The 25,187-nt window shown below is 39.2% G+C and overlaps 1 protein-coding gene across 21 annotated transcripts in view; it reads right to left on the reverse strand.

The window, feature by feature from the left end:
* TNRC6B (trinucleotide repeat containing adaptor 6B) overlaps positions 1-25,187 on the reverse strand; it is a 153,370-nt gene that overhangs the window by 40,028 nt on the left and 88,155 nt on the right. For all 21 annotated transcript variants that reach the window (XM_055809127.1, XM_055809145.1, XM_055809146.1 and 18 more), the window contains 7 exons: positions 19,758-19,845; positions 16,054-16,075; positions 13,997-14,341; positions 6,936-9,266; positions 5,477-5,635; positions 2,124-2,302; positions 897-971 (listed from right to left, as the gene is read on the reverse strand). In XM_055809127.1, the coding sequence (XP_055665102.1) occupies positions 897-971; positions 2,124-2,302; positions 5,477-5,635; positions 6,936-9,266; positions 13,997-14,341; positions 16,054-16,075; positions 19,758-19,845 (3,199 nt within the window). The remainder of the gene's footprint in view (positions 1-896; positions 972-2,123; positions 2,303-5,476; positions 5,636-6,935; positions 9,267-13,996; positions 14,342-16,053; positions 16,076-19,757; positions 19,846-25,187) is intronic.

Here is a 25,187-nt window from a genome sequence, read left to right on the forward strand (position 1 = left end):
CAAATCTCAAAACATGCTGCCAAGTTATTCTTTAGTTGGCAGTCTGGGACGGGGTGTTCCCATAGCTTTCAGAAGCATCTATGGACTAGAAGACTGAATTTGAGCTTGAGAGCCAATAGACATTACAAACTAACCCTAGTCATGTCAGTGACTGTGCAGCCTCAGAGAATCTCTGCATTATTATCTTTCACTAGCCTGCATTACATACTATTGCTGCTTCATAGGGTGACAGTTGGCACAATATTCAGCAAAACGTTGTACAAATGAGGATGTCAGTTCTTAAAAAAAAATTTATATGTAACTATTTTTAAGGTACTTACCTGCAGATCTGTCTTTTCTCTCCAGGATGTGCCATTTATATATTCATTTTACCAATCAATCTTTAAGTACCAATTAATAGTGAGTTCTTTTTGTTCTAAAAAAACCCTGCTGCACAGTATTTAAAATATAAATAGCCAAGACAGACACAGGACTGTAAATCTCCTTTTCTGATAGGCAGCTGAGATTCAGAATTAATAGCCTTGGACTAATCATGGGTGTCTGACACTACAGCCAGGGGCTGAGGCCTCTACCTTGAGTGCTCTAAACAGCATGTTACAAAAATCAGGAAAAAAAACCAACAAAACCCCCAAAACCTATTACCTGAAAGGAAATTGCAATCTCAGAACAATAACTGTCATAAAGTCAATGTAGATTCTGTTTTTTTTCTGAGAGGCCAGTCTAACGAGCAAGAAAGTGCTAAATACCCAGCTATTAAAGGTATTGTTACCAATATGCCAGCATAGTAAATGCAGGTGATTAGTTATACATTGTGAAACAGCTGATCTTTTGACTTATTTAAAGCTTACTGCTTTCATACAAAGTTAGATTTTATATTTTTTAAAGAAATTACTTACTAGCAAGCCCATATTTGAAAACTGTTTGGATAAAGGGTTCATCCACGAATCACTATTTCCACCTTTTAATGCGCACTGAAGAGAAAAAAAAGACACAATATTTTTAAGCGACCTCTTAACTTCTGTTTTATCCTTGAGATGCACCAGTGTCAAATGAAAGTCCTGGATATCAGATAGATTAATCTTCTGAACAAATTAAGTTTTTGCGTGGTTGAAAGCATTTACCAAATATTCTCTCTCATAAAACTGTTCATTATTAGGTATACCAAACTGGATGGACACTTGCTGTTTATCACAGCTTCAGCTTCTTTTTGGAATCTGGAAAGCTTTGTGAATGTTATTTGGTTTTTTCCCCCTCTGTTACAGTTTAATACATTCCTTAATTCACCAAATACAGAAGTAGATTTCTTCCTTGTCTCCCTTTAGCATGGTTTCCCTTACATGGGCACTGTGCTGACCTGGCTCTCCATTTGGCCTTACTGTAATTTACAGGGGACCAAAACCAAAACTGAACACAGTTCAGCAGAAAGGGAAGTTTTCTTGACAGTTGCTTTGATGGTTAAAATAAAACAAGCTTTAAGTAAGAAGAAAGTTATTTCTTGCAAAACCGTATCACAACAGTATTTCCACATCCTAGGAAGCTGCTCTCCATGTCTTTTGTGTTTGCCCTACTTACTGGATTAAAAGTAGACAAAACATAGTCCTTCTAATATTAGTACAGTACCAAGTGTTACTGTACTAGAGATCTTTAACTCAAACAAGCCTGAGAAAGCAATTTAACTCCTGCTCCTGTTTGAGGCCGAAGGTCAATAACAACAAACACTGAGTCAGACCTCAATCCAACAGTCAGTAGAAATAAAAAGTGCATGTGCCAAAGGGACTGTGGAATCCAAACTTCAGCAGGCTACGGAAGAACAACAGCAGCTTAACACAGAAAGATGTGTCAACAAGAGCACTAATAGCCTTGGGATACTTACTGCTCCGTTTCATGTTAGTAATGGCTCTGCAACTCACATACCAAAAGAATTTGACACTTACTGGCAGATTTATTAGTCACAAGAAGTATAATACATTAAAACAAATTCAGAAACCTCACATTTTTTACAGTGTTGTTCTAGCTGAATTCTGTAATACCTTTTCAGAAGAAGAATTATTATAATGCTCTAATGTATCAGTCACACCGCTTTCAGACAACACAGTAAGTGTGAATAATTCAAGCATTTTTACCTTCATTTGTGTTTTCTTTCCTCCTTGCCCCCAGCTTGTTGAGTTGTGGGAGGAACTGCTTCCCTGAGAGCCTGCTGTGTTCCAGACTCCTCCCTCCTCCTCCTCTTCCCAGCTGGAATGACGCGTTCCTGTCACTGGCCCATCACTCTCTCCCCAGCCATCTTGCATAGATTTAGAACCTTTGGGGGGTGTATGGAAAAAAAAGCTCAAAAGCAGTCTACAATACCATGCAGCTGGTGCAATTCCAAAGCCCAAGAGATTCGGTGCCATGTTAGCATGTCATGTTTCGCAACTATTTTAAAGCAATGTCAAATCCTTAAAAGATCTAATAACCATAGGGACCTTTTCTGTTACACAAATACAGCTGCATTTGGATTTCTTTAAAAGCCAACCCATTATCTTCTAGTGTAAACGGAAGACTTCAAAGGCACTTAAAACCAAGTCTGCTGAAGTCGCTGGTTCAGGTGGTTTATCGGTTATTTCCTCTCTTCCTTCAAAACCTTAACACTTCCCTTGCACTAAACTTTCACAAATTTACAGAAACAAATTTTTAAGGAACAACAACGAAGTAGAATCTGAAGGACAGGACCTGATGTTGTGCTCTGGTACATGTAACACCAGAAGTAGTTTAATGTGAAAAAAAACACAACCCTCTACTTCAATCTCTGTTCTTAACTAAAAAAAAAACTTATTAGCAGTGCTATTTAAGTACAGATGCCATTACTAGAAAACTGCAACTATTTCATCGTATCAGTTCAGGCTAAGGATTTTTCCCTCTTGGCTTCTTTCTTTGCTGATACTCTCTAGCACTCTCAGGCCACACAGAATTCCTAACCTCTACTGACAAGCCAAGAGCCCAAATCCTCATCCTGTCCACTGTCCAACTGTTCTCCTTCCTGCTGCAACTCTTCATTCTGCATACTTATTCCCTGAGCATTTATCTCCTTTTAAAAATTTTTCATCATCAACTTTTTTGTAACCAATTCTTCAGTTGTCTGGGGTTTGACTGTGGAAATCAGGGATAAGGATATTAACACACATAGCAGAAAATCTGAATATAGAAGTCAGGAATTGTAATTAGTCCATCAAGGGGAACTCTGCCTTGATCCTGCCAAAAATAAGCACAGCAGCATTTCATAGCAGTTTAAGAGCTACCTGAAAATCCATCGTAAATAACAACTCAGATACTTCACAGGAAACATGACTTTCAAGTATATTCACATACCAAAATTGAGGGCTGCTGAGGAAACATACTGGTCCAAGCATAAAAATCTACTTCTTGACCCTTTAATAATGCTACTTACACAGAAAAAGGCTATGTTTACAGACGACAACTGCAGAGTCAAGAACTTAATCTGGAAATGTCATATATGGGGTAGTCCCTGCAGCTTTAATTTATTTCCGTACATGGTGTTTAAATATAGTACTATGATCCTGTTGTTTTTAACTACATGACCATAGATTATTTTTCTGCATTGACTGCTCTCAGGTCTGAGATTCCTGAACTTGAACCTAGACAGTGGTGTAAAGATTACACGATTACGTGTCTGTAGGATTCCTGCTTCATTTTCTGCATTTGTTGTGTGAGGAAGCACAGACAGCTATAATAAGCAAAGGAAACTTTCAGGATAAAAACAAAACGATGTTACAGAAAACTGAATTTATTCCTACTTCTGCCAGAGAGTAAAACTATGTAAGTCCATATATATTTTTTTTAGATAGGTGGGTAATGATCTATGCTTCTCTCCTTTGACTCTAAATTTATTTTCTTTTGCAACTTTCTTTTGCTAGTCTGCTTCCTGTCCTTACCTTCAACCATAAATTATGCCTTTGCAGGCTTTTTCTTCTTTCAATTTATCCAAGACATTAAATATCTCCCCTTACTCCACTGTATAACGTAGCTTTCCTCTTCATTCCTTCTGGGTGCCAATCAGAAAGGAGTTGAGAGCAGTCACAGAACACTGGCAAATTAAGATCTCAGCTCTTAACACCGGTGACCTACTACACCCCAAACGGCAACAGTTGTCATGGAGAAACTCCCCTATATTTTGCTCCTATTGAGCTGGGGATGGCTTGCATACAAAGGAGTACATATACGCTGCAGCTCTTTGGTTACATCACACACGCAAACCATTTAGGAGAAGCAGGTGACCATGCACAGTCTTTAAAGACTATCTTAACTATTAACAAATCCATAGAATTTCCAATGGATCACTGGCATTACAGACGCTCTTATATTGGTCATATATCAAGGCGGCTTTTTTACAGAGGAAAGAAGAGTGCCAACTTTGTGTGGCAGGCGCAGAAAACACTATAGCCATCCCTGAAAGGGTGCTATAATATTAACACTAAGGAAGCAATGCTTTTTTCCAAGTTTTATTTCATAAATGGCAGAACTATTTAATTGGGGTGAGAGGAAGGGATAATGACCCAACAGCATCCAATCTGTACAGAACATTTCACTCCGAACCACTACATGTTGCAAAAGCAACTTGTAACTGGAAACAGTTTTAGAGTGGGCATCATCAGTCAAGTTCAGTAATAGTCATATATTATCCCTAATTTCCACTGTAAACTCCATATCCAAACATTATTGGCTTTGGCTGTAACATTGCTATGTTGTAACAGCAGGTGATTGCTTTTGTTTGTTATATTTTCCTTACATCTGCAGGAATAACTTCCAACAAAATAAAACTACTAATACAGCAAAACTTTAACTTCAAAGTAAATTTTTAAAAGATTTCAACATCTCCTTCACAAAGAACTCATCTGTAGGCAGGTAACATCCAGAACATAGCCACCTGTTCAGGTTCAATCACAAATTAATTTCTTAAGAGTTACTATTTTCTACACTCATACAATAAATAAATAAAAAAATAATAATAAAAATTAAAAATAATCCATTCAAAGGCAAGTAGCATTACCAAACCACAGATTACCAAGTGATGGCCTCCACAGTGAAATCTGTCTGTACTGTGCATTCCTTTTTCTGATATGATCAGGAAAACTCATTTATCGTGTAACAAATTCATATGCTAAGTAACAAGTGGGCAGCCAGAGAAGAGATTTTGAGGAAGAGACACTTCCTCACTCAGATACTCTAATGTTTCAACACTTCCACAAATCGGAGCTGCCCATTTAATTGCTTACCTAAGAAATTTTTGATTACCTCAAAAGACAAAGGTCCAGTAATTTTTAAGCACTTAATCAGTCAGCCATCAAAATCTTAAATGATTTCAACATTGCTTCTAGGCCTCAGACAACAATTCCTCCACAGGTGACCTATATCAAAAGACCAAATGCTACAAATCTCCAGGGCCATTGCAAAGAAACTGTATCTGGCCTATACTCACTGGATTTCATGGCATTCGGGGCGTTGGAAGGTGCATTCCCCCAGCCTGTTGTCGATGCTCCCGTATCATCTACTTCACCCCACCCGGGACTGGTTTCATTTGGCTCACCCCAGGCGGACGTACCATTATCTGGAGCAGGTGGAGTGCTTTTGCTCCAGACTGCACAAAAGAGAAAGAGTTTTCGTTACAGACCATTTAGATAATGAACTATTTACTGCAGTGCAGCACCACATCATTAATCTACTGCTTCTTTCTTTCTGTTGTGGACTTTAGATTCTCAGTCGCATGGGTACAACAGAATTCAAGACTGTTCACATCAAACTTAGATTGGGCACTGATCTCCAGGGACGAAAAGGAAGAGAATGCTATGATGAGTAATACTCTTCTCCCAGGTTAAACATAAACCCCACATCTAATGCTGTCCTCCTGCCTGGTAAACTTTTGTGACTAAAAGCACAAGATTAACCCACGTTTTTCATATATGGAAGAATAAGGACATATTTAAGTACATATTAAAACAAAACAGTATTCTTTAAAGCATGTTTGAGTCACAGAAGAGACTACATAAAGATGGTGTCTTAATATATTTTCAGGCAATGGAACTTTTTCTTGTCCTTATTTCAAATAAAAAAAATATTTTGCTAAGTATTGTTTACAATACAGTAGAGCCAAACTGAGCTAAAAACCTAAATCACAGATTCGCTCCATTTCAAGTGTTAACTGAGTGTTTCAGAGCAAAAAGTTTTTGTAAGAATTTCTCTCAGTTTCTCTAATAATTAAATATTAAGATTTAGCCTGGAGAAAAGGAGGCTCAGGAGAGACCTTATTGCTCTCTACAGCTACTTGAAAGGAGGTTGTAGTGAGGTGGGTGTCAGTCTTCTCCCAAGTAAAAAGCGATAGGACAAGAGGAAACAGTATCAAACTGTGCTAGTGCCAGGGTGGGGGTTAGACTGGCTATTAGGAAAAATTTCTTCACCAAAATGGTTTTCAAGAATTGGAACAGGCTGCCCAGGGAAGTACTTGAGTCACCATCCCTGGAGGTATTTAAAAGATGTCTAGATGTGGTGCTTCGGGATGTGGTTTAGTGGTGGACTTGGCAGTGCTAGGTTGGACTCTATAATCTTAAAGGGTTTTTTCCAACCTAAATCTTTCTATGATTCAGTAATTCAAACTGTTCTTCAGAGCTTAGATTGAATATGCAGATTTGTCAACCAACAAACATTTTCTTTTACTGGCAAGCCAGTATTCAGATGACACGTAACTGAGGCACAACAAGCAGAGTACTGACTGATTCAAATTTTATAAACACTTTAAATACAGAACCAAGTATTCAAATAAGAAATTTGTTTTCTTTATGGAATAAAACTATTAGGAATTGGGGGCTACAACAAGCCTCTTTCATGCGTTAAGGTTACATTCATATAGAGGAGCTTGCTAAAGAAAGGAACAAGACTACTACCTGATGCTTGTGATTTGCTAGTCATTGGAGTAGGCAGGCTCTGCTCCCGTGGGGCCTGTCCTCCTTGTGAGTTCTTGTCCCACAGGTTCACATTCTTGTAGTTATAACTGCTAGGATCTCCCCACGCTGAAGTGCCATCATCAATATCCATTTTTCGACTGATTGACTGTGGAGAAGGTTCTTCCCAGCCACTAGGCTCCTCCTCTTTGGGGGCAGCTGGCTGTGGTCCACTGTTCCAGTTTGGGTTTGGAGGTCGCCCATTACTTGGAGTTTGGGGCGGGGGAACCCAGGAACCAGAAGTCTCCTGCTGTTGCTGTTGGTGCTGCTGCTGCTGCTGCTTGTTCCAGGAGTTGGGCTGTCGACCCGTCTCATTCCATGTTGAAGTTCTTTTACAATCATCCCATCCTCCCTTTGAAGCAGCGCTTGTATTTGCACCATTACCCCAAGTTCCAATCTCATTTTGCCCACCTTCACCCCAACCAGACACTGGCTTGTTTCCTGCACTTTCCCAGTTGTTGTTTTTTGTTTGGTCAGCTTCCTCTCCCCAACCGTTTTTTCCAGAAGACCATCCTTGATTAGGCTGCCGTCCACCCCACCCCTGATCCTTACTAGAGTTATCATTCCAAGATGATGATGATTTTTCCTCTGGTCTTCCTCCTCCCCAGTTAGAAGAATTAGGATTCTTATAGTCATTCCATCCTCCAGTATTTTTGGGATCCTTCCACTCTGTTGGGGTTGAGAGCTCACCCCATCCAGACTTGATTTGATTGCTTTGGCTGGGTACATCGCCCCAGCCCCCTGAGTTCTTTGTCTGTGTGGCAGAGCTCTCCCACCCCTCAGTTCCTTTATCAGACTTCCCCTCGGGCCGTGGCATCTCTTCAATATCCCACACGGTATCTTGCTTAATTTGAGTTTGGCCCCAGCCAGTGTTTGAAAGCACTCGGGGGTCCAAATCAGTCCTGCTTAGCAAAGTCTGCAAGACTGCCTGACAGTCAGGATGCGTAGGCCTGTATGATCGGCGTCCAGAATTGTGACTGTCACTACTTCCTGCTTTGTGGTTGCTTCCAGTGCTTTGACCTCCAACCTCACTTCCCGCAGAGCTGGAAGATCTTCCCCAACAGGGAGCCTGGGAATTGCCTTGGTTTTCAGGAAGAGGGTGGCCTTTTTGATTGTCCCATGCTCCAGTGCTAGAATTTGGTTGGTTTGGACCACTCCATTCTCCAATCTTCAGTTCATCAGTCCCAGACAGCTGTTTCCATTCTCCCTGAGAGACCCCAGATGTTAATTTGTTCCCTTCACCCCATTTGCTTTCATTTGCATGCTGAGGGCCAAAGTTCCAAGACCCACCACCCGTAGACCGGTTATTGTTATCCCAAGAATCACTTCTTGACCCATTAGGTTTCTGAACAGAAGCTCCTTTCCAGGAGTCCTCTCTATCTTTTCCATTGTTCCCATGGTTTCCAGAATTGCTCTGTCCGGAGACTGTGTCAGTTCCAGAAGACCCCCTAGCTGTACCCCAAGATCCAACACTCCCAGTCTTTCTTTCTCCAGTGCTTTGTGAAGGGGTGTCAGTGCTCCTGGAAGGGTTCCCCAAGCCCATTTCAAAGGGCATTCCCTTATTCTCCATAGGGTTTGGTGAACTTAAGTTCAAGGAGTTAGTGTTTCCATTTTTTGGTCCATCAGTGTTATGAATTTGAGCCTGTTCTCTGCCAGAGACAAAGTTAACACCCGCATTTTCCATCTTTGACTGCTGTTCCCTAGAGGTCTGACCTACTGTGCTAATCTGTGCATTGGAGCTACCACTATCAGATTCCAAAGTCCCTTTCCTAGAATTGCCCTCTTGAACCAGTGCTGGCCAAGCAGATGGGTTGCTATTTGGGTTAAAGTTGCTGAAGCCAGAACCGGGACCAATTCTATCTTGTCCACTCAAGTTCCTCCAATTACCTAGTCCATTGTTACTCTCGGCAGCAGGGTTGGAAGATTGAACAGCTTTAGCCTTGGGATCAGATTTCCAGGCCCCAAGATTACATTCGTTTCCAGCGCTTCCAGACTGGCACTGGCTTCCTTTTCCTTTGTTACTAGTGGTGCTTCCTGGCAGAGCGTTCTTCTCCAAGCCAGGATTTGAGGCACTGTTGTTATCGGTGGTGTTTTCGGAAGAAGACTCAGCATCTTTGCTGGCAATACAAGGCCACTCTTCCATGTCAGACCCGTCTACAATCACCTTGTCCCAGATGTGAGTTGGGTTGGCGTTGGTGCCGCTGTTGGAGGAGGCTCCAGGACCCCAAGTGGAATTTGCATAATTTGAAGCAGCAGCACCTCCAATTGCTGAATCTAAGAAAACAAAAACAAAACAAAAAAACAAAAACAAAACCAAACACCCACACCCAAAAAGACCATTAATAAGCAATATTATTTACAAGCACTGAACATCACATTTTTGATACCACTGATACTGATATTTCCATTAATAAGAACCCTTCCCTCAAATGTATAACAAAGCTGCTTTCGAAGAACATCAGGCTGGAAAACACCACTGAAAATACAGATAAAAAATTTCTTTCAACAAACTCCCCACAAGCATTTTGTGGGCATCTGAATTCACTGTTGATTTACTAGTTCTGCTAACAGCCCAACTGTAAGTTCAACACAGTAATTACAACCCAGTTAATGAATATTACTGATACTGGTTGTAGATTTTTCAAATATACATTTAAAATCATACTATATATAGAACAAGAACGTGTATGTGCACACATTCATATGCATGTGTGTGTACAGTCAGCTGCTGGTCTGCTACTCAACCGACTCAAAGCAACTACAATTTATTACAGATCAAAAGATAAAAAAGATGGAAGACAAAAAGCATCTGACAAATATATAAAGCTGAAGAGTTGATTCTTCAGCTTTAAATGTGTTTTTCAAGTTGATTTTGCTACTAGCAATTTCTTTCAACCCTTTGCGAAACAAAGTTATTTCTGTAAGTTACTGTACATCGAAAGAGTCCACCAAAGCTACACAGATTACCATTTCTAGGTAGTAACATGCAAGCTGCACTCATTATGTTATTACCCCACATTTGTGTCACTGCCATTTTACCCTACAAAACCACACACTGTGGTTTCCACATAGCTAAGCTGATCTCTGTTACTGAATGAAGGTTAGTAAGCAACCTCTCTTCTCCTTCTTTCTCTTACCAGCTCTACCTACTTCAAGTTCCCAAAGTTTCACCTCTCATTTGTGACAGTTCTGATTGCAGTTAAGCCCTTTAAGTCAACTGTTTTCACTGACTCAACACAAAACTGCCTACTTTTTGGTGGTTAGTTTTTTGCTGGCTTAGCACATTGTACATGGTAGCCTGCAAGTTCGATAAGCTTTGGAATCACTACAAGGAAATGAGCAGCATGAATGACAACGAATAGGGCCCCTTTCTTCCATCTGTGATGAACTATTATTATGTCCCATGGAGTATGACTTCACATGGACATGGTATCTGTCTATAGTTTTAAAGCAAACAAATTTACACAGGGCCACATTGGATGAAGCCTATGTCAGCCAGTGCTGGCAGCATCATGTCTGCATATATGCAGGCATGTTATCATCATTAGTTTAAAACACCAGCCAAGATACCCTTGCAATCCACTTAATCACTCCGATCCTCTACATCTTCCAGTAGTACTTCAGTGTTGTTCTCTGTATAGGGTTCCACTCACTTTTCTACATGTTTTTAATACCAAAGGGACCCTAAATAGCCCTCATCACAAGTTCCCAGTGATGAACAAAGTTATTTCCGTAAGTTACTGTACATTGAAGGAGTCCAAAGCTGCACAAATTACCATTTCTATGTAGGAACATGCAAGTTCCCTTCTATAAAACCATGTACTGAACCCTAATATACTAATCTTACTGAATTACCTCACCCAACCAGTTTAACTTATTTTGCAGAACATAAAGATCATAGTAACATTTGCACCAGTATTCATACCTGACTATATATTGTTACTGCCAATGTGGCTCATATGACAGCTTCCACAAAAATAAGGCAGAATGACCCTAAAAAACATGGGTACTTTTTTCCCCTCCTAAATTATAAATTCAAAAATTATGACCACAGTTTCTGGCTGCTAATACTTTTAATAGAAGATGAACAGATCAGCTTTCAGTTCCAGTCTCAGGCTTTTAGTTAACCATAGATTAACCATCGAACATCCCACTGAATCCCACTTCACTGAGGGCCACCACTAAAGATCAAGACTTCACAGCAAGGTTAGAATGCTCTTGTAAGCTTTGAATACTGATGAACAAAGGTTTGTCTCCATCCATTAACCCCTAGCCACCAAGATCCAAAAGACCAGGCAGTTCCCACGCATATTCTGTTCCTTCTGTTGCCTCAACCTCAAGCGCAAACGTAACAACAGCAAGGAAGTGTGACTCTCCACTGATATTTGTATCTGGCTATCTTTTCAGTATACCAAGTAACCCTTTTTTTTTTCCCCAGTTTAAAAACTTTCTGATTAGACTGATCACAGGAATAGCTTAAGGAGGACAGTCAAAGACAAGTTCGAAAGATTGCAAGGTTGCTGTCTTTTGAACTGAGCAGTAATTCAGCAAATGAACGGTGCATAGGCAGCTATGCACCTAGCAAGATCTTCACACAGGTGATTTTAAAAGAGCATTTCACATTTCATTTCTGTGAAGACATTCTAAAAGTACTACGACTAGGACACCTGCTAACATAACATAGTAGGGCACAAATTGATGGGCTGTTTTGCCAAACCAGCCTCCTCTTGCTATATTTGACAGTGGCAACAAAATTTTCACAATTTATGGTTTCAAGATAATGGGTAAGGGCTCTTGATTCTTTAACAGACTCTTCCTTAATAACAAACACATTGACAATAAACAAGTTTCTCATCTGACTAAAATGATAAAAGTTATTAGCAAATGACTACTTTTAAGGATGAAAGTATTGAAAATGGAGCCCTGAAATGAAGATGCAGTTTTGCTGTGAGAGCCAGTGAGAAGGTATTATATATAACTTGAAAGACTTTCACCAATAGAATTTAAGCTTTGTTTTCCAAAATTGGTGTCACACATCCTGAATATCATTGGTATTGGAAGAATTATATACAACACCCTCCACCCCGGCCCCCTGCACTGCCACAAGAAAATAGTAAAATTTGGTGTCATCTTCCAGAGAAGTAGTGTTGCCATCTTACAGAAACATTTAAATTCTGGTAGAAAAAGATCCACAAAAAGAAGGATTATGTAATGGCTTTTTGTATTAAGGCCTCAGCAACATCACCTACAGCTATCTGGCAAATCTAACGATCCAAGGTAGTAGATAAGCTGCATTATTTTCCCCTCTGGGAACCTGCTTTTGTTTTTCATGCGTGATGAATTAATCACAGTATCAGTGTGTAAGTGCCTGACAGCATTGGGCCCAATCTGAAATTCAGTTTGTCAACAGCCAGGATCTCAGATAGGATTAATGATGTGCAAGACAGATAGCAACACCCTACTTCCATAAGCACTTTGATGAAGCACCCTAAGCAACAGCCCTGGCCTTTGTTTTGTCTACCTGCTCATTCCCACTCCTCTGGCACATCTACTCTCACTTGCCAGCACATATGTTCCCACTGATATTCACTGAGCTGAGCTGGTAAATCACCAGACTGAAATTATCTTTAAAAAACCACCTGGGTTAATTTTAATCCAAGTCAGCTCCCCAGCCCCGTTAACTGTGTCATGGTGCAGAAATTTGGATGGGGTGAGAGAGATTTGAAGGACCCATATCTTTCTTGGCAACACTTCTGACTCACATCAAGATAAAGCAACTAACCATTAGCACAAAAAGTTGCCACTATCAATAAAATACAACCATAAAACATCTTAGTTGTCGATGCACCATCAAACTAAATGCGAAAATGAAAATTCATAGAATTTCAGTCCCAGAAAAACAAATAAATACTGGGTGTCAAATTCATTACACAGAACTTAAAAGCCTTTAAAGTACTTCAAAGTAGTCCTCATATAGTACACATCCAAGAGAAAAAAAAGTGCTATTAATGAGAAAATTTGAAAACTTTTAGAATGCTTCACTACCCTGAAGGTTCCTCTGCCAGTCTACTACAATCACAATGAAGGCATACCAATGTTGACATAATACTAGGATTTTGTATGTAGCCGCAAGACTTTGGGGTGGATTTCCCTCCCTCCCCCCCCCCATCTTTCGGGTGTTTTATTAAAATCAGCCTTCTCCAAGAGATCCATTTCTAAACTGATTAGCTAGAACTTTGCTACTGTAGTTTGAAATTCACCCCCCTCCTTATTAAATCGGGAACATAAAAGACAACAAGATTAATAATCTGTCGAACTGGGATTTGCTACAAAGGAAATCAAGTACTGAAACCAGAAAACAAATGGAATTATTCATTTTCCTAGAATCCTCTTTATTAAAAGACAGCCATCCCATCTTGCTTACTTGCTTCTCGAGTTCCAAGTCACCTCTGGTTTCTTTTCTGAACCACAGAGAACCCTAAAGAGTTTATGCTTTCCAAGACTGTGGTAAAAAAACCTCATCCATTAATTGGGCATGGTTTTCAAAGGCAAACTCAGACATATGAGAAGTGACCAACACCTGCCATTTGCAGACCTGATACCTACATGTCTGTTTTACCAGATTATACAAAAAATGACAGGATAGGGAATTCACATAATCCAAGAAACCTAAAAAGCTATTAAGAACTACTCAATGACAACCATAAAATGCTGTTTATCCATGCACTCTGTTCACCTTGTTGCAAACTAAAAAGCATTACAGAATCTGATTCAAACCACCCAAAACATATTCTTTAAAAAAATTAACCCTCTTTCTTGTTCCATCTAGCAGTAAAAATTGCACCCACTAACAGCAAAAGAAAAGTCTATATGCTAAAATAGTTTAAGTAAGCTCTCAAAAAGCAATCTGAAGAGTTTTGTTATGATACGCTTATGCACAATTCTAGCGATCCCTCTTCTGCCATGCACACACACATTTATTTATTATTAATATTACTACTTGCCTGTTGCAGTCCCACTGTCGCTCTGCAGCAGTGCTCCTGTCACTGGTTGTGCGTTGTTTGGGTTTGCTCCTGGTGCTGTTGGGGTAGGAGGCCCTGCTCCACCCCCAAGGAGCATACAGGATGGCGGAGGAGGCTGCCCACGTTTCAGTAACACTTTGTGGTCCTGCTGGCAACGGAATCGCGGCGGCACCTCCCGAGGCATGTAGCGGGCGGCGCTTGGCGGTTGTCCGTTCGGCACTGCCACCCTTTTGGCATTGTTGCCACCATTGACTGGTGGCGATGGAGAGTTGCCAATTGGGCTGGCAGCCACTGGTTGGCTTAAACTTGGTTTCGTCACTTCGGGCACTGAAAAACAGGTAGAATGAAAATCAGAAATTCTTCCACTTAAACCTGTGTTAACTAGGTTAACAACTTACTGTGACTCTTTCCTTTCATAATTTCATTCTCTGTGATACTGTGCAACTTCAACCTTACTGAAGAACAATTGAAATAAAGAAGCAGGAATAAGCAGTAGTGGCAAACCCCTCGCTTCTGTGTGCAACTCCGTACACCAGGATGAAACTCTACCCTCAGCAAGTATTTTGCTCTAAGCCCCAAATTTCTTGCAAACTGAAAGTTGGCAAAGAATACCACCCCAGGCAATGAGTCGTTTCAAAGTAAGAGCAGTCAAATATAAGTGGTTTTCATGCAACTCTTGTTCCCTGGTCTTCCAAGTGTTTTTTGGATTGTTATGCATCATCCTTATGGGAGATCTGAAATCAGATCCCACGTTTTCATCTGTTTACTAGGCTACATGGCTACTGCCAAAACAAACAAAACCAGGGGAAAACACCACATTCACTTGGACTCAGAGTTAACAGATCTGAGCTTTCTGTATTGCTCTGAAATAGGGCAGTACTAGTTGACTCTCACCCAGAAGGCAGTCCTACATACAACGTTTGTATTGGGCCTGCCTTAAGTTTCCCAGCTGGTCACCACCAAGGTAGTTCATTGTTGTAGGTGCCCCTACAAGCAAGGACAAGCTGCTTCTGAGGGGTATTATACATTGAAAAAAAGGAAAACCACAAAAATATCCTTGAAGAACTAACACCATCGCAGAATTTGCTTAAGAGACTCTAGACTTGTGACCCCTTACTCACACTCTCCCTGTACTTTTTTTTAAAACAAAGCAAAAGAAATTCCTAGCCAGGCACCTAGAAGGTGTAATTGCTACGACATCAAACTTCAAAGGCAAGGAGAATTTAATGCATCTACTCCAGCATTTGTTGAAGATTGATATAAGAAAGGAATGTCCATAAATCCCTCCCCAGCAAAGTGAGCAGAACCAGTAAAACTTTTCCCCTTACAAATGGGAGATAAAAAGAAGCGAGTCTCTCTTTGGTGAGACAATGGTACCACATTTTATTTTGGTAAGGGTTTTCTGATTTCCTTATATAGGCTTCATTGCCCAAAACCCAAAAAAAGAAGGTATTGTTAGCTGTAAAATCAAGTTACTCTTAGTTCTCTTTTGTCAATAATGGCAATTTCCCCGCACAGTTTTTAGAAAACTGGTGCACAAATCAAGATTAAGTATATTTTTAGATCAGCTAAATAAGCTTAACTTTCAAAATGCTGGCTCATCAGTACTGCCTTATCTGTTGGACTTTCACATGCCTGAACTTCTCTTTAAGTTTCTGAAAACAAGTCATTTTTACTCATTTTGGTACCTCACCAAAAGCAATACTTTCCCCCGTCTTCCATTTTGTTTATATAGGCGGTTTCAGCTTTTGGTTACTTGTTTAAAACCTCTGCAAAACTCAAAACCAAAATTATTTCAGCTAACCTATTTCAGCCACAATCCTCATTCCCTGTTCAAGTATTTTGATGTTGACAACATGGGTAGTTTTTAGGTTCTCCATTTTAATCACCTCAACTTTTATTTCTTCTGAATACACATCTTCAAGTATTTCATTTTGACTCCCATTTTGAATTCCCCTTCCTTTTCCAACAGTCCTGATCATGCTCCAAGTCTTGGCTGAAGTCAACGAAAAATACCCTCTAGGATGAAAGATTCTTACCTTTGGTTTTTTGATCTGTGACCTGCAAATTAAGAGCAAGAATGTAAATAAAGTTTTAAGAACCTCAAAACACACACTGAACAGGCCGAGCTAAATCACAACCTTAATTTACTAGCACAAGAACAGTATTTGTCATTGCATGAAAATAATCAGCTGATGAACTACAAGTCTAAACAGTATTCCTAGTCATATACATGAAGTTTTCAAAAATACTACAGCTCCTCTAATACCTCTGCCTGATGCAAAGTTTCTTGGCAGAAGCAGTAGTTATTTCACTCATGATTTTGAGTATTCACCCCATCCTCATTTGAAACATGGACTTCCAAAGCACAAATGAACATGTGCTATAGCACTACAGTTCTTTCAGATTTTGGAGGTGAAGTTTACAGTTAGAGTATAACAAAAACTTCATTTTGTGAGAGTATCCTCAGCACATACTGTTGGGGCTATCAATGGAATTCCCACAGCAGTAACCAGAGGTGAGAACAGCGGTTTGTCTCTCTGCCATCTTCCCATTTCACCTGTCCTATGACATCTCTTCCAAGAGAAGAAATTCTAAACCTTACTGGATTCATTGCCACAATTACAAAAAGTACCAGCAACACCTATAAAGCACCAGATTTCAGAATCTCTTGAATGCAATAAGAAGTTGATTACTGAAGTGAGCCATTGTGCTGGCCAGCATACTCCCTATGTGGCTTTGCTGTACTTCTACATTCTTTCTGCACAGTAGATTTCAAGCTACAGTAGAGAAAAACATACCACTGGTATACTCTCTGGAATCATGTGTATTGTAGTATGTTTTGAACCTGTCGATCATGAGTTTCACTACACAATAATGGAAAAACCCTAAAGAACATCATGTGTCAGGGTCTATGACACCTATTCTTTAAAGAAATTGCTGAACTAGTCCATAATTCTGGAAAGCACACTGTGGCAGTGTACAATAATGGAAGCACAAGTAAAAAGCAGTTTATTGTTTAAACCAAGCCAGAACTCCTTTGTATGGTAAAGAACAAAAAGACAAACTGCACTGAATTGCTATGGCATCATTTACTTTGCAAAGATAAACACTGCAATATGCAAAGCAGAACATTAACTATAATACAAATCCTTAAGCATCATAACCTCACAGAATTACATACTAAAAAGTCTCCAAGACAATAAAAATGCACCTGAACCAAAACTGCATCTGTACCAACACATGAATTTTCACTTCACTTAAGAAAAATACATCTTCCTTAACACAGGGAATTCTGTTAAGCACTTGAGTGACTCTCATGCTCCAGTACTAAAGGAAAAGGAAGAGGCGGGGAGAAATACTCATTATTTGTTTTTCTGATTTTTGTCATCTAGAATACAAAAGCTGAGAAAATGTGACAGTGTCTCTGATTTACAGCTGTCATCTCTCTGTGGACAACCTATAAGTATCAGCAGGGCAGGAGGAGCTATAATGAATGGTGAGGTGCAATCAAACTGAGCCTTCTGACAAGCTACCAAACAGTCCCTGGGACACCAGCCACAGGAATTTAGTCTGTGAATTTGCTTGCATAACCTCTGTTGAAGTGATGTTTTTAAATTTATTTTTTAAGTTCCAGAAGATCCAGACAGAAACAATTGTTTCATGTTATATAAACACTATTTGAGAAAGGTACCCCCAAATCATTACTGCTTATTTGGTGAACACCACCACAGTCACCAAGAAAACACACACACACCCCCACACCCCCCCAACTCTCTCTCTCTCTCTCTCATGTTCTGCCCATTCGGTTGCCTACTTTGCTATTCACAGGTATCACAAAATATTACTGTTAGGTTTGGTCTCTAGGAGATTAATTTATTTAGTGTTTACCCTTCCCAAGAGTTTGGCAAAATATCATACCGTTCCATCATACTGAATAACTGAGTAGGTGAGGGACCGCACAGGAAAGCTGGCAAATGTCCTTTGTATTCAAAGTACCAATTCCTCAGTAAACACTCACAGCACTGTTATCAAGACAATCGGTACAACCTACTCAAGTTTCTCTTGTATCATTGAATATCAGCATATAATTCTCAAGCCACTAGCCTTATTTACCAGGGTCTGCTCCTCCTGGTTCCTCCATATACTTGTACTCCAACATTAAACAACAGCAATACTGAGGGAAAAAGACACTGAAGAAACCTTATTCTGTAGCTACTGAGTGTTACGGTATTATTGGGAATATATGAGCCAAATGTCTGGATAAAGACAAAAGAAATAACACTGGTTTATCTGCTCCTCAATTAAACTGTTAAGACTCAAATTGGTGAAAAAGCAAGATTTAAAAAGACCATGGATAAGCCAAAATTTAACTGAAATCAGTGCTGGCTGTTCTCAGCAGAAACTTACAGAGTAACATCTGATCTTTCATAGTATCTGTTGTTATTGAAGCAACTGAAAAACAGAGACTACTGAAAGGAATTACCGCCTTTGCTCTCAATTTCACATAATCACTGAGGTTGGAAGAGACAGCCTCTGGAAATCTAGTCCACAGTTCCCAACCCTGTTCCCCACCCACCCCCAGGAGTCTCCCCAGCTCAAAGCAAAGTCATCAAAAACAGATTGCACAGGGCCACATCCAATTAGTTTTTCAGCATCTCCAAAGATGAAGGCACCACGATTTCTCAAGGACACCTGTTCCAGTGGTTGCTTCCCAGTCACACAACATGCATTAAAAAAAGTCTTTTTATGATTAACTGGAATTTTCTGTATTTCAATTCGTACACAATACCTTGTGCCTTGTCACTGGGTGCCACTGAAAAGAGCCTGCCTCCATATTCTTGACCCCCCTCCCACGAGGTATTTATACACATAGATTGATAAGATCCCCCAAGCTTTCTCTTCTCCAGGCTGAAGAGTCCTAGCTTTCTCTGCCTCTCCTCATTTGTCAGATGCTCCAGTCTCTTAATCATCTATAGGGACCTTTTGTTGGACCCAATCCAGGATGGTTACATCTGTCTTGTACTGGCAAGCCCAGAACTAGACAGAAAGAATTTTACCACTAAAAAATACAGATAACGCTGCAAGAGACTCAAGTTCATATGTCAAGTTAACTCCTAGAATATCTAATAGATTTTCAGCAAAACAGAGAGCTTCAATACACCAAGTGTTCAAACCCATTTTCTGAGCAAAACCTATTTTCAGTGACTTATCAAGTCTCCATGGCTCAAACTCAAACTGATACACTTCAACAAAAGTGCTATTAGCTACAGAAAATGCAAAACCTAAGTGTTACTTAACAAAAAAATACAAGGAACCCTAAGTAGTAAATATCTCACATAAAGTTCCTTAAGGACTTACCAAAAACCCCCAAACAAGTATCTTCTTATTTTAAAATATATTTAATCAATTTTCCTGCAAGAACTGAAAAAGCCTGGCAGCATTTCTGTCTTCAAACACCTCAAAACAGCAAGAGTTTCACAGATCAAGAGAGCTCATATTCAGTAACTTAAGTTTAATTCTTTCTATCAAAAAAATTATTTTAGTTCACATGACACACTAAGCAGAAAAAATGTCCAAGTTAAACGCTTAAGTTCCAGGAGAATTACGCAAAAAATAGTCTTTAATGAAGCATCACTAAACAATAGAGTTTTTAAGCTAAAATACAAACAATTTAGCATCTTGCCACCCCCAATACTATTTATGCTCCAGCTGGATAAAGAATTCCGGTATCAAAACCTACCTTCTGAGCAGATTCCTTCTTTTTCTTATCCTCTTTCTTCCTTTTCTTGTCTTCCATTAACTGTTCTTCCCTTTCTTGCTCCTTCTCTCTGCCAAAACATGAAAACAACAGTATGAGAACATAGCTGTGTAATAACAGCCACATGTACTGTATCACTCTTCCCACCAAGAAATGAAGTCAAGATACCAGATTCTTATCACCATATTTCATTTGCTTTTGAGGGTTTCAGTGTAACTGAGATAATCAGTGTGCCCACAATCACATCACTTGCTGTATAAGGAAAAGTCCTTTATTCCGATGAGGCCTCTTATGGCAGTACCCTATATAAATTAACTACATCCCCGATATTAGAAAATAAATCTTCAAGACATTTTGGCTGAAGTACCCTTTTAATTGGGTTGTGCTATTACTTAATGAACAGTCTCATGAATCTTTCATATGGTAAAAAAACGGGAAGTTGTAATTTAATATAAGATGGTTTGGTCTGATACAACATTTGTCTTCACAAGGGAAAGAGATTATTCTATTGCCTGTAGCTATGTCACTTGTAAGAGACTAGAAGTGTCATATCAAATCAAAACCATCATTTATTATACAAATCACGGATTTAATTTCTAGCCTATTGTACCCACCCACAGAATTTTTGTGATGAAACTTGTAATATAAATTACTTTCCAGGGAATCTATTTTTTCCACAAGAAAATTCTTTCAAAAAAGGAAGAAAGATATGTGCAGCTGCTATTGTTGTCAAGCTATCATCTTGTTGCTATGTTTCATATCAAATATGAAAGTACCAGAGAATGGTTAATCTACTGCATATATGCTATTGGCTGAGCTGTTTCTATGGTGAATCACATTTTTGTTAACCAGTTCTCTCCACCTCCTTAAAAGTAAATTTAAGACCAAGTTTTCAGCTCACTTGGAATAATTTATTTTTATAGGGCAAGGTTAAGACAAAGACAATTAACGTAAAAAGATGACCTGACATATGAGGGGCAGGATCAGAGACCAAATATATGTGTACTTTAGAAGTGCAAACAACTAGCAAGTATAACCTGTGATCTTTCAGAACAAGATTTTATACAAAACAGAGCAGTTTTATAAACAAAACTGGAGTTTATAATAGTACCAAACTATTTATTGTATTTATGCACAAGCCAAAGTTCTTTCTTGACCACGGTTTAGAAAGCTCAGAGTTGAGTTGGCTTTGCTGTTTTATCTCTCAGACCTTCCCTTCCATTGCATTTATATAGTCTAGGTAACACTTTTGTTTGCATTTTCTCTAGATACTGCCAAGCCAGCGTACAAAGACACTTAACTAATCAATTCCTACAAAAATATTTTGAGATGTTATGGGTTAATAGCTTCCTGATTGAGGACTTCAAAGAACTCTAAGGAGAAAATGTTCTATGGACAGTAATTAAATGTCTTCCTGGTTTCCTAAAGTTAGGCTCTCCTTCATGGACAGAGAAAATGGATAAAGGCAAGATGAGTCCTTAGTAACAACATCCTGAGGTTATTACCAAATACAATTCATACGTAACAGCAAATTCACTCTGCATTTAAAAAAGTTTAAGGCAAGCATTCCACATGATATGGAACAGTGTTTTATGCACTCTGTCTGGTATTGCTTAAAGCCAGGTCAGTTCTTGTTCTCTTCTGTTCTCTACAAAACATCAAAGCACACTTCCCAACCCTAAACTCTGCCACGAAAAAGCCCTGCAGGTTTTTCAGTTTTGCTGACAGTACAAGATGTGAAGCACTGGGGAGGTTAGTATACTTTGCACTGACTGTCATGGCACCGAGACAAAATTTTCCATTTCCTTTGAGCCACAGATTGTAGGCAATATGAAAAACCTCTCCAGTAACACCCTCATCTTTCGAAGTTACTATAACCTCAAATTAGGTTTACTACTTTTGCTACTGTCAAACTATGTGTGCTTTTTGGGCTGTAATACCAGTTACAAGTATACTATTTTCAAAAAAACTTTACTGCAGCAAAGTTTAAGCGCCATCTTAAAAGAGTTGCTGAAAAAGGGTAGGATCAAAATACAAAAATGACTTCCAGTAACTGCCTGGCACACAGGCAGCCTTCTTAAAAGCACCTTCCTTAGTTTTGTGAGCAGTAGGAGCAGGGAATGGAAAAAACATGAGAGAAAGGTCATATTCACAAAGCTGAAGTCTTACGATGACATGTAGCACTAATAATAAAAGCAGCCAAGGATAGAAGATCCATAGCCTGTAAGACACCTAGCTGTGGCCATCTGTCTTTGTGGTAAGTTCAGGGCAGGGAGATTGCTACTGCTGCTGCCTTGTTTTCAGACATATACGGGCAAATCTGTGGTACTAAGGCTGCTGAGAAGCCCTTTGTTTTAGATGACTACCTCCCCTCCTTCTGGTCTTTTAGTAGAGATGTGCATTTAATATTCTACTGGGCACATCAACAACTGCACTATAGCAATAATCAATACTTGGTAATTTAGGCTTCAATTCATGGAAGTACACACCTAAGTTTTACTGAGGTGGAAGGCATCTATCTGAACGCTTGGGCTGCACCACATGCACAAGACCACAAAGTCTGTGACAAAGTGCAACTGAAACCTCACAAACATGTAGGAAGTATGAAGTTAACACTCTTCAAGTGACAGAGCAAGAATTGATGCTATAGACATGCTAACATAGTACCACTGTGTTGAAAGTTCACCGAGTAAGGAGTAGAAACAGCTTATTGCCCTTGTGGATATCACAGCTGCCATCTTCCCACTTCCACTCTTTGATGCATTTCACTAATATTTGAAGGTTTATCATCAATGGTTTCTCTTTTTCAGTTCTATGCAAGAAGCTAGCTGAACACACACTTAACTTGTGTGTTAAGTGTTCTGATAAATTTAACATAAACAAAGCTTTTAAATATCTCAACTCATTCAGAAGACAGTGCTGCTTATTAACCTTCTCTCGCTAGCTAAAAGATAATCCTTCCTGGCCTGGTCAAGAAAACCGGGGGGTCCATCATGTACATTCCAGCAACCAGCTCCTTATACTGACAAGTTCAACATGGGGAGAAAAATCCATCAACTCCAAATGAGTGAATTTAGAGTAATACAATGGGGTGTGGTTCCGGTTTTTGTTACCGGTATGCAGTAATGGGAACATAGACACACCACAACCCTGAAGAGGAAGTTTGCTAAACACCCATCAGCAGCCAGCTTTTTACTCTAGCTTGCTTCAAGAAACCATGTATTGATTTTAAAAATACAACCTAATTGCACTTTATTTCCCACAAAATCTTAGAATCAAGATTATTGGAAAGTATTTAAAAAGTGTATTACAGACTTTAATTCCAAGTATTTAAAGTAAGGCACATTAACAGCTTACAAATTAAGGTAAGTTATAAGTTGTGCATTACTTATAAAAAACCAAACCCAAACAAACGCAGCAGCTATGATGCAGTGCACTCAATACCTTACCTAAGTTTTTATAAAAACCTCTTCTGGCTAAGACAAAAGCAATAATTTCAGAGAAAAAGAAGGTTCTTCAGCTAGTTAACTAGAAAAGTAACATAAAATACTTGTGAAGCCTATGTTATTAAAACAGATAGCCTTTTCCAGGGGTGGGGGGAAGTTATTCAAGAAGTGTTGTGCCCTCCCCCAAAACAATTTACCAGTTTTGGAAAATGTTAATTTCCTGAAAAATTCTAATATAATAATAATTTTTCCAGAACACTATTTTAAGAAGACTTTTTCTTGCAATGTATGTGCTTGAGGCACAGGTAGAGGACAGGAGTTGTCTTCAAAGTTATTGCTATCAAACTGAACTGTGAGACAAGATGACATACTGTACATTGCATGCTATCTTCTGGCGACACACTTTGATAGGCAGAGATAAAGCACCACACAATGTTTATTAGTCTACACAAAAAAACCCACAACCCTATGAAGTCACACTCAAACTAAAATTAAAAAAGTAAAATGTAAGAAATGAAAATTCCTACAAACTCCCAGCTCCTTCCACAGGGCTACAGGACAATAATGCAACAGCATCTGCAAGTTCCTCATATGTAAAGATGCAGGTTAGATACCAGTACTGTCAGTCACCTTCCCTCCTCTTGACCCCATGTTTTACTTTCTTTCAGTACAATTAGCTTAGTCTAGCTACACTGTAACACCACGCAGGAACAGCAGTAAACTTCTGTAAGGGCATCCTGTTCTCTGCACTGTAATGAACACAGGATGATTTACAAATCTGCTTCCAAATTGTGAGCCAACTTCTGTATATTCTTCCAGAATGAGGGATTCTGAAACTACACTTGTAATATCAGCAGCACTTTAACAGAACAAGCTTTTATCTATATAGCTACACAGTCACATTAACAACCTTTACATTTTCCCTAAAGGCTATGCGAAATAATGATTTGAATCCATAGACCAGTCTCTCACTTAAGAGACAACACTTGAGCTATTAACTCTTTCTTACAGACAGGCCTCTAGTGATCCAAAATATCTGACCACAAATATATTTCTAATAGTTTAGAAATAGATGAAAAGACTCAAAAACTTGAGGGATGAAACCAGAAATATAATCTACAGTAAGGTATTGAACTTTGGTCAAGATTTGGAGCAAAAATAATTTCCAGTGAACTCTTAGCTACAAATATCTAGCTTCTCAGCATTTCTTTAAGGTTCCTCAGTATTTTGATAAATTACACAGCCTGGATACCGGCAGAATTTGGCATTGCACACTGGTATCTCAGATGTGTTGCAAAACACCTTTATAACAAGCTAAAGGCCAAGTACACTTGCAAGGCAAAAGCTCCTCTCAATCTATACAGGGACAAAAATCTTTTAAGACAAAAATAAGCCATCTTCAACAGTGCTATTTCACAAACAGCTTGCTGCTGCCACTGGAGAAGTAGATTTCATTTTCTTCCACTTTATTTTTCTTTATCAAGCTCTGTCTCTGACCTTCCCCTTCTTGAGTCTTCTGTGGAACTCAGCTGACTGTATAGCATCCAAATTCAATTCTCAAACTCATCTAGATAATTCCCCCTATTTTGTAAATGGAATTAGCTTAGAGTATTACCAGATGAACACCAGAAGTAGCACACATAAGCAGCAAGGAATCTTCTTTCAAAGGAATGTGTTAAAATTGGTTGCAACTGAATGAAACTGCACCTTATTGTATCACAACACCTCTCCACAGAGCACCCAGTTAAAATTCTCTAAATTGTATTACAGGAAGATCTACGAGTAAAAGTAAGTGTATTTCCTTTTGAAACAGACTCCTACATTGTTCTAATATATTAAGGAGACTGTTTCCTCTGAACTGTATTTAGTCCTTTACCCTATACTCTGCTCTGTGACAATTCTCCTAAAGGGGCTTTATTGGTACAATCCTCTAGCATTAGAGTATTTATATAAAAAAATACATTAA

The sequence above is a fragment of the Falco peregrinus genome, chromosome 6 (assembly GCF_023634155.1).
Source record: "Falco peregrinus isolate bFalPer1 chromosome 6, bFalPer1.pri, whole genome shotgun sequence".
Lineage (NCBI taxonomy): Eukaryota > Metazoa > Chordata > Aves > Falconiformes > Falconidae > Falco > Falco peregrinus.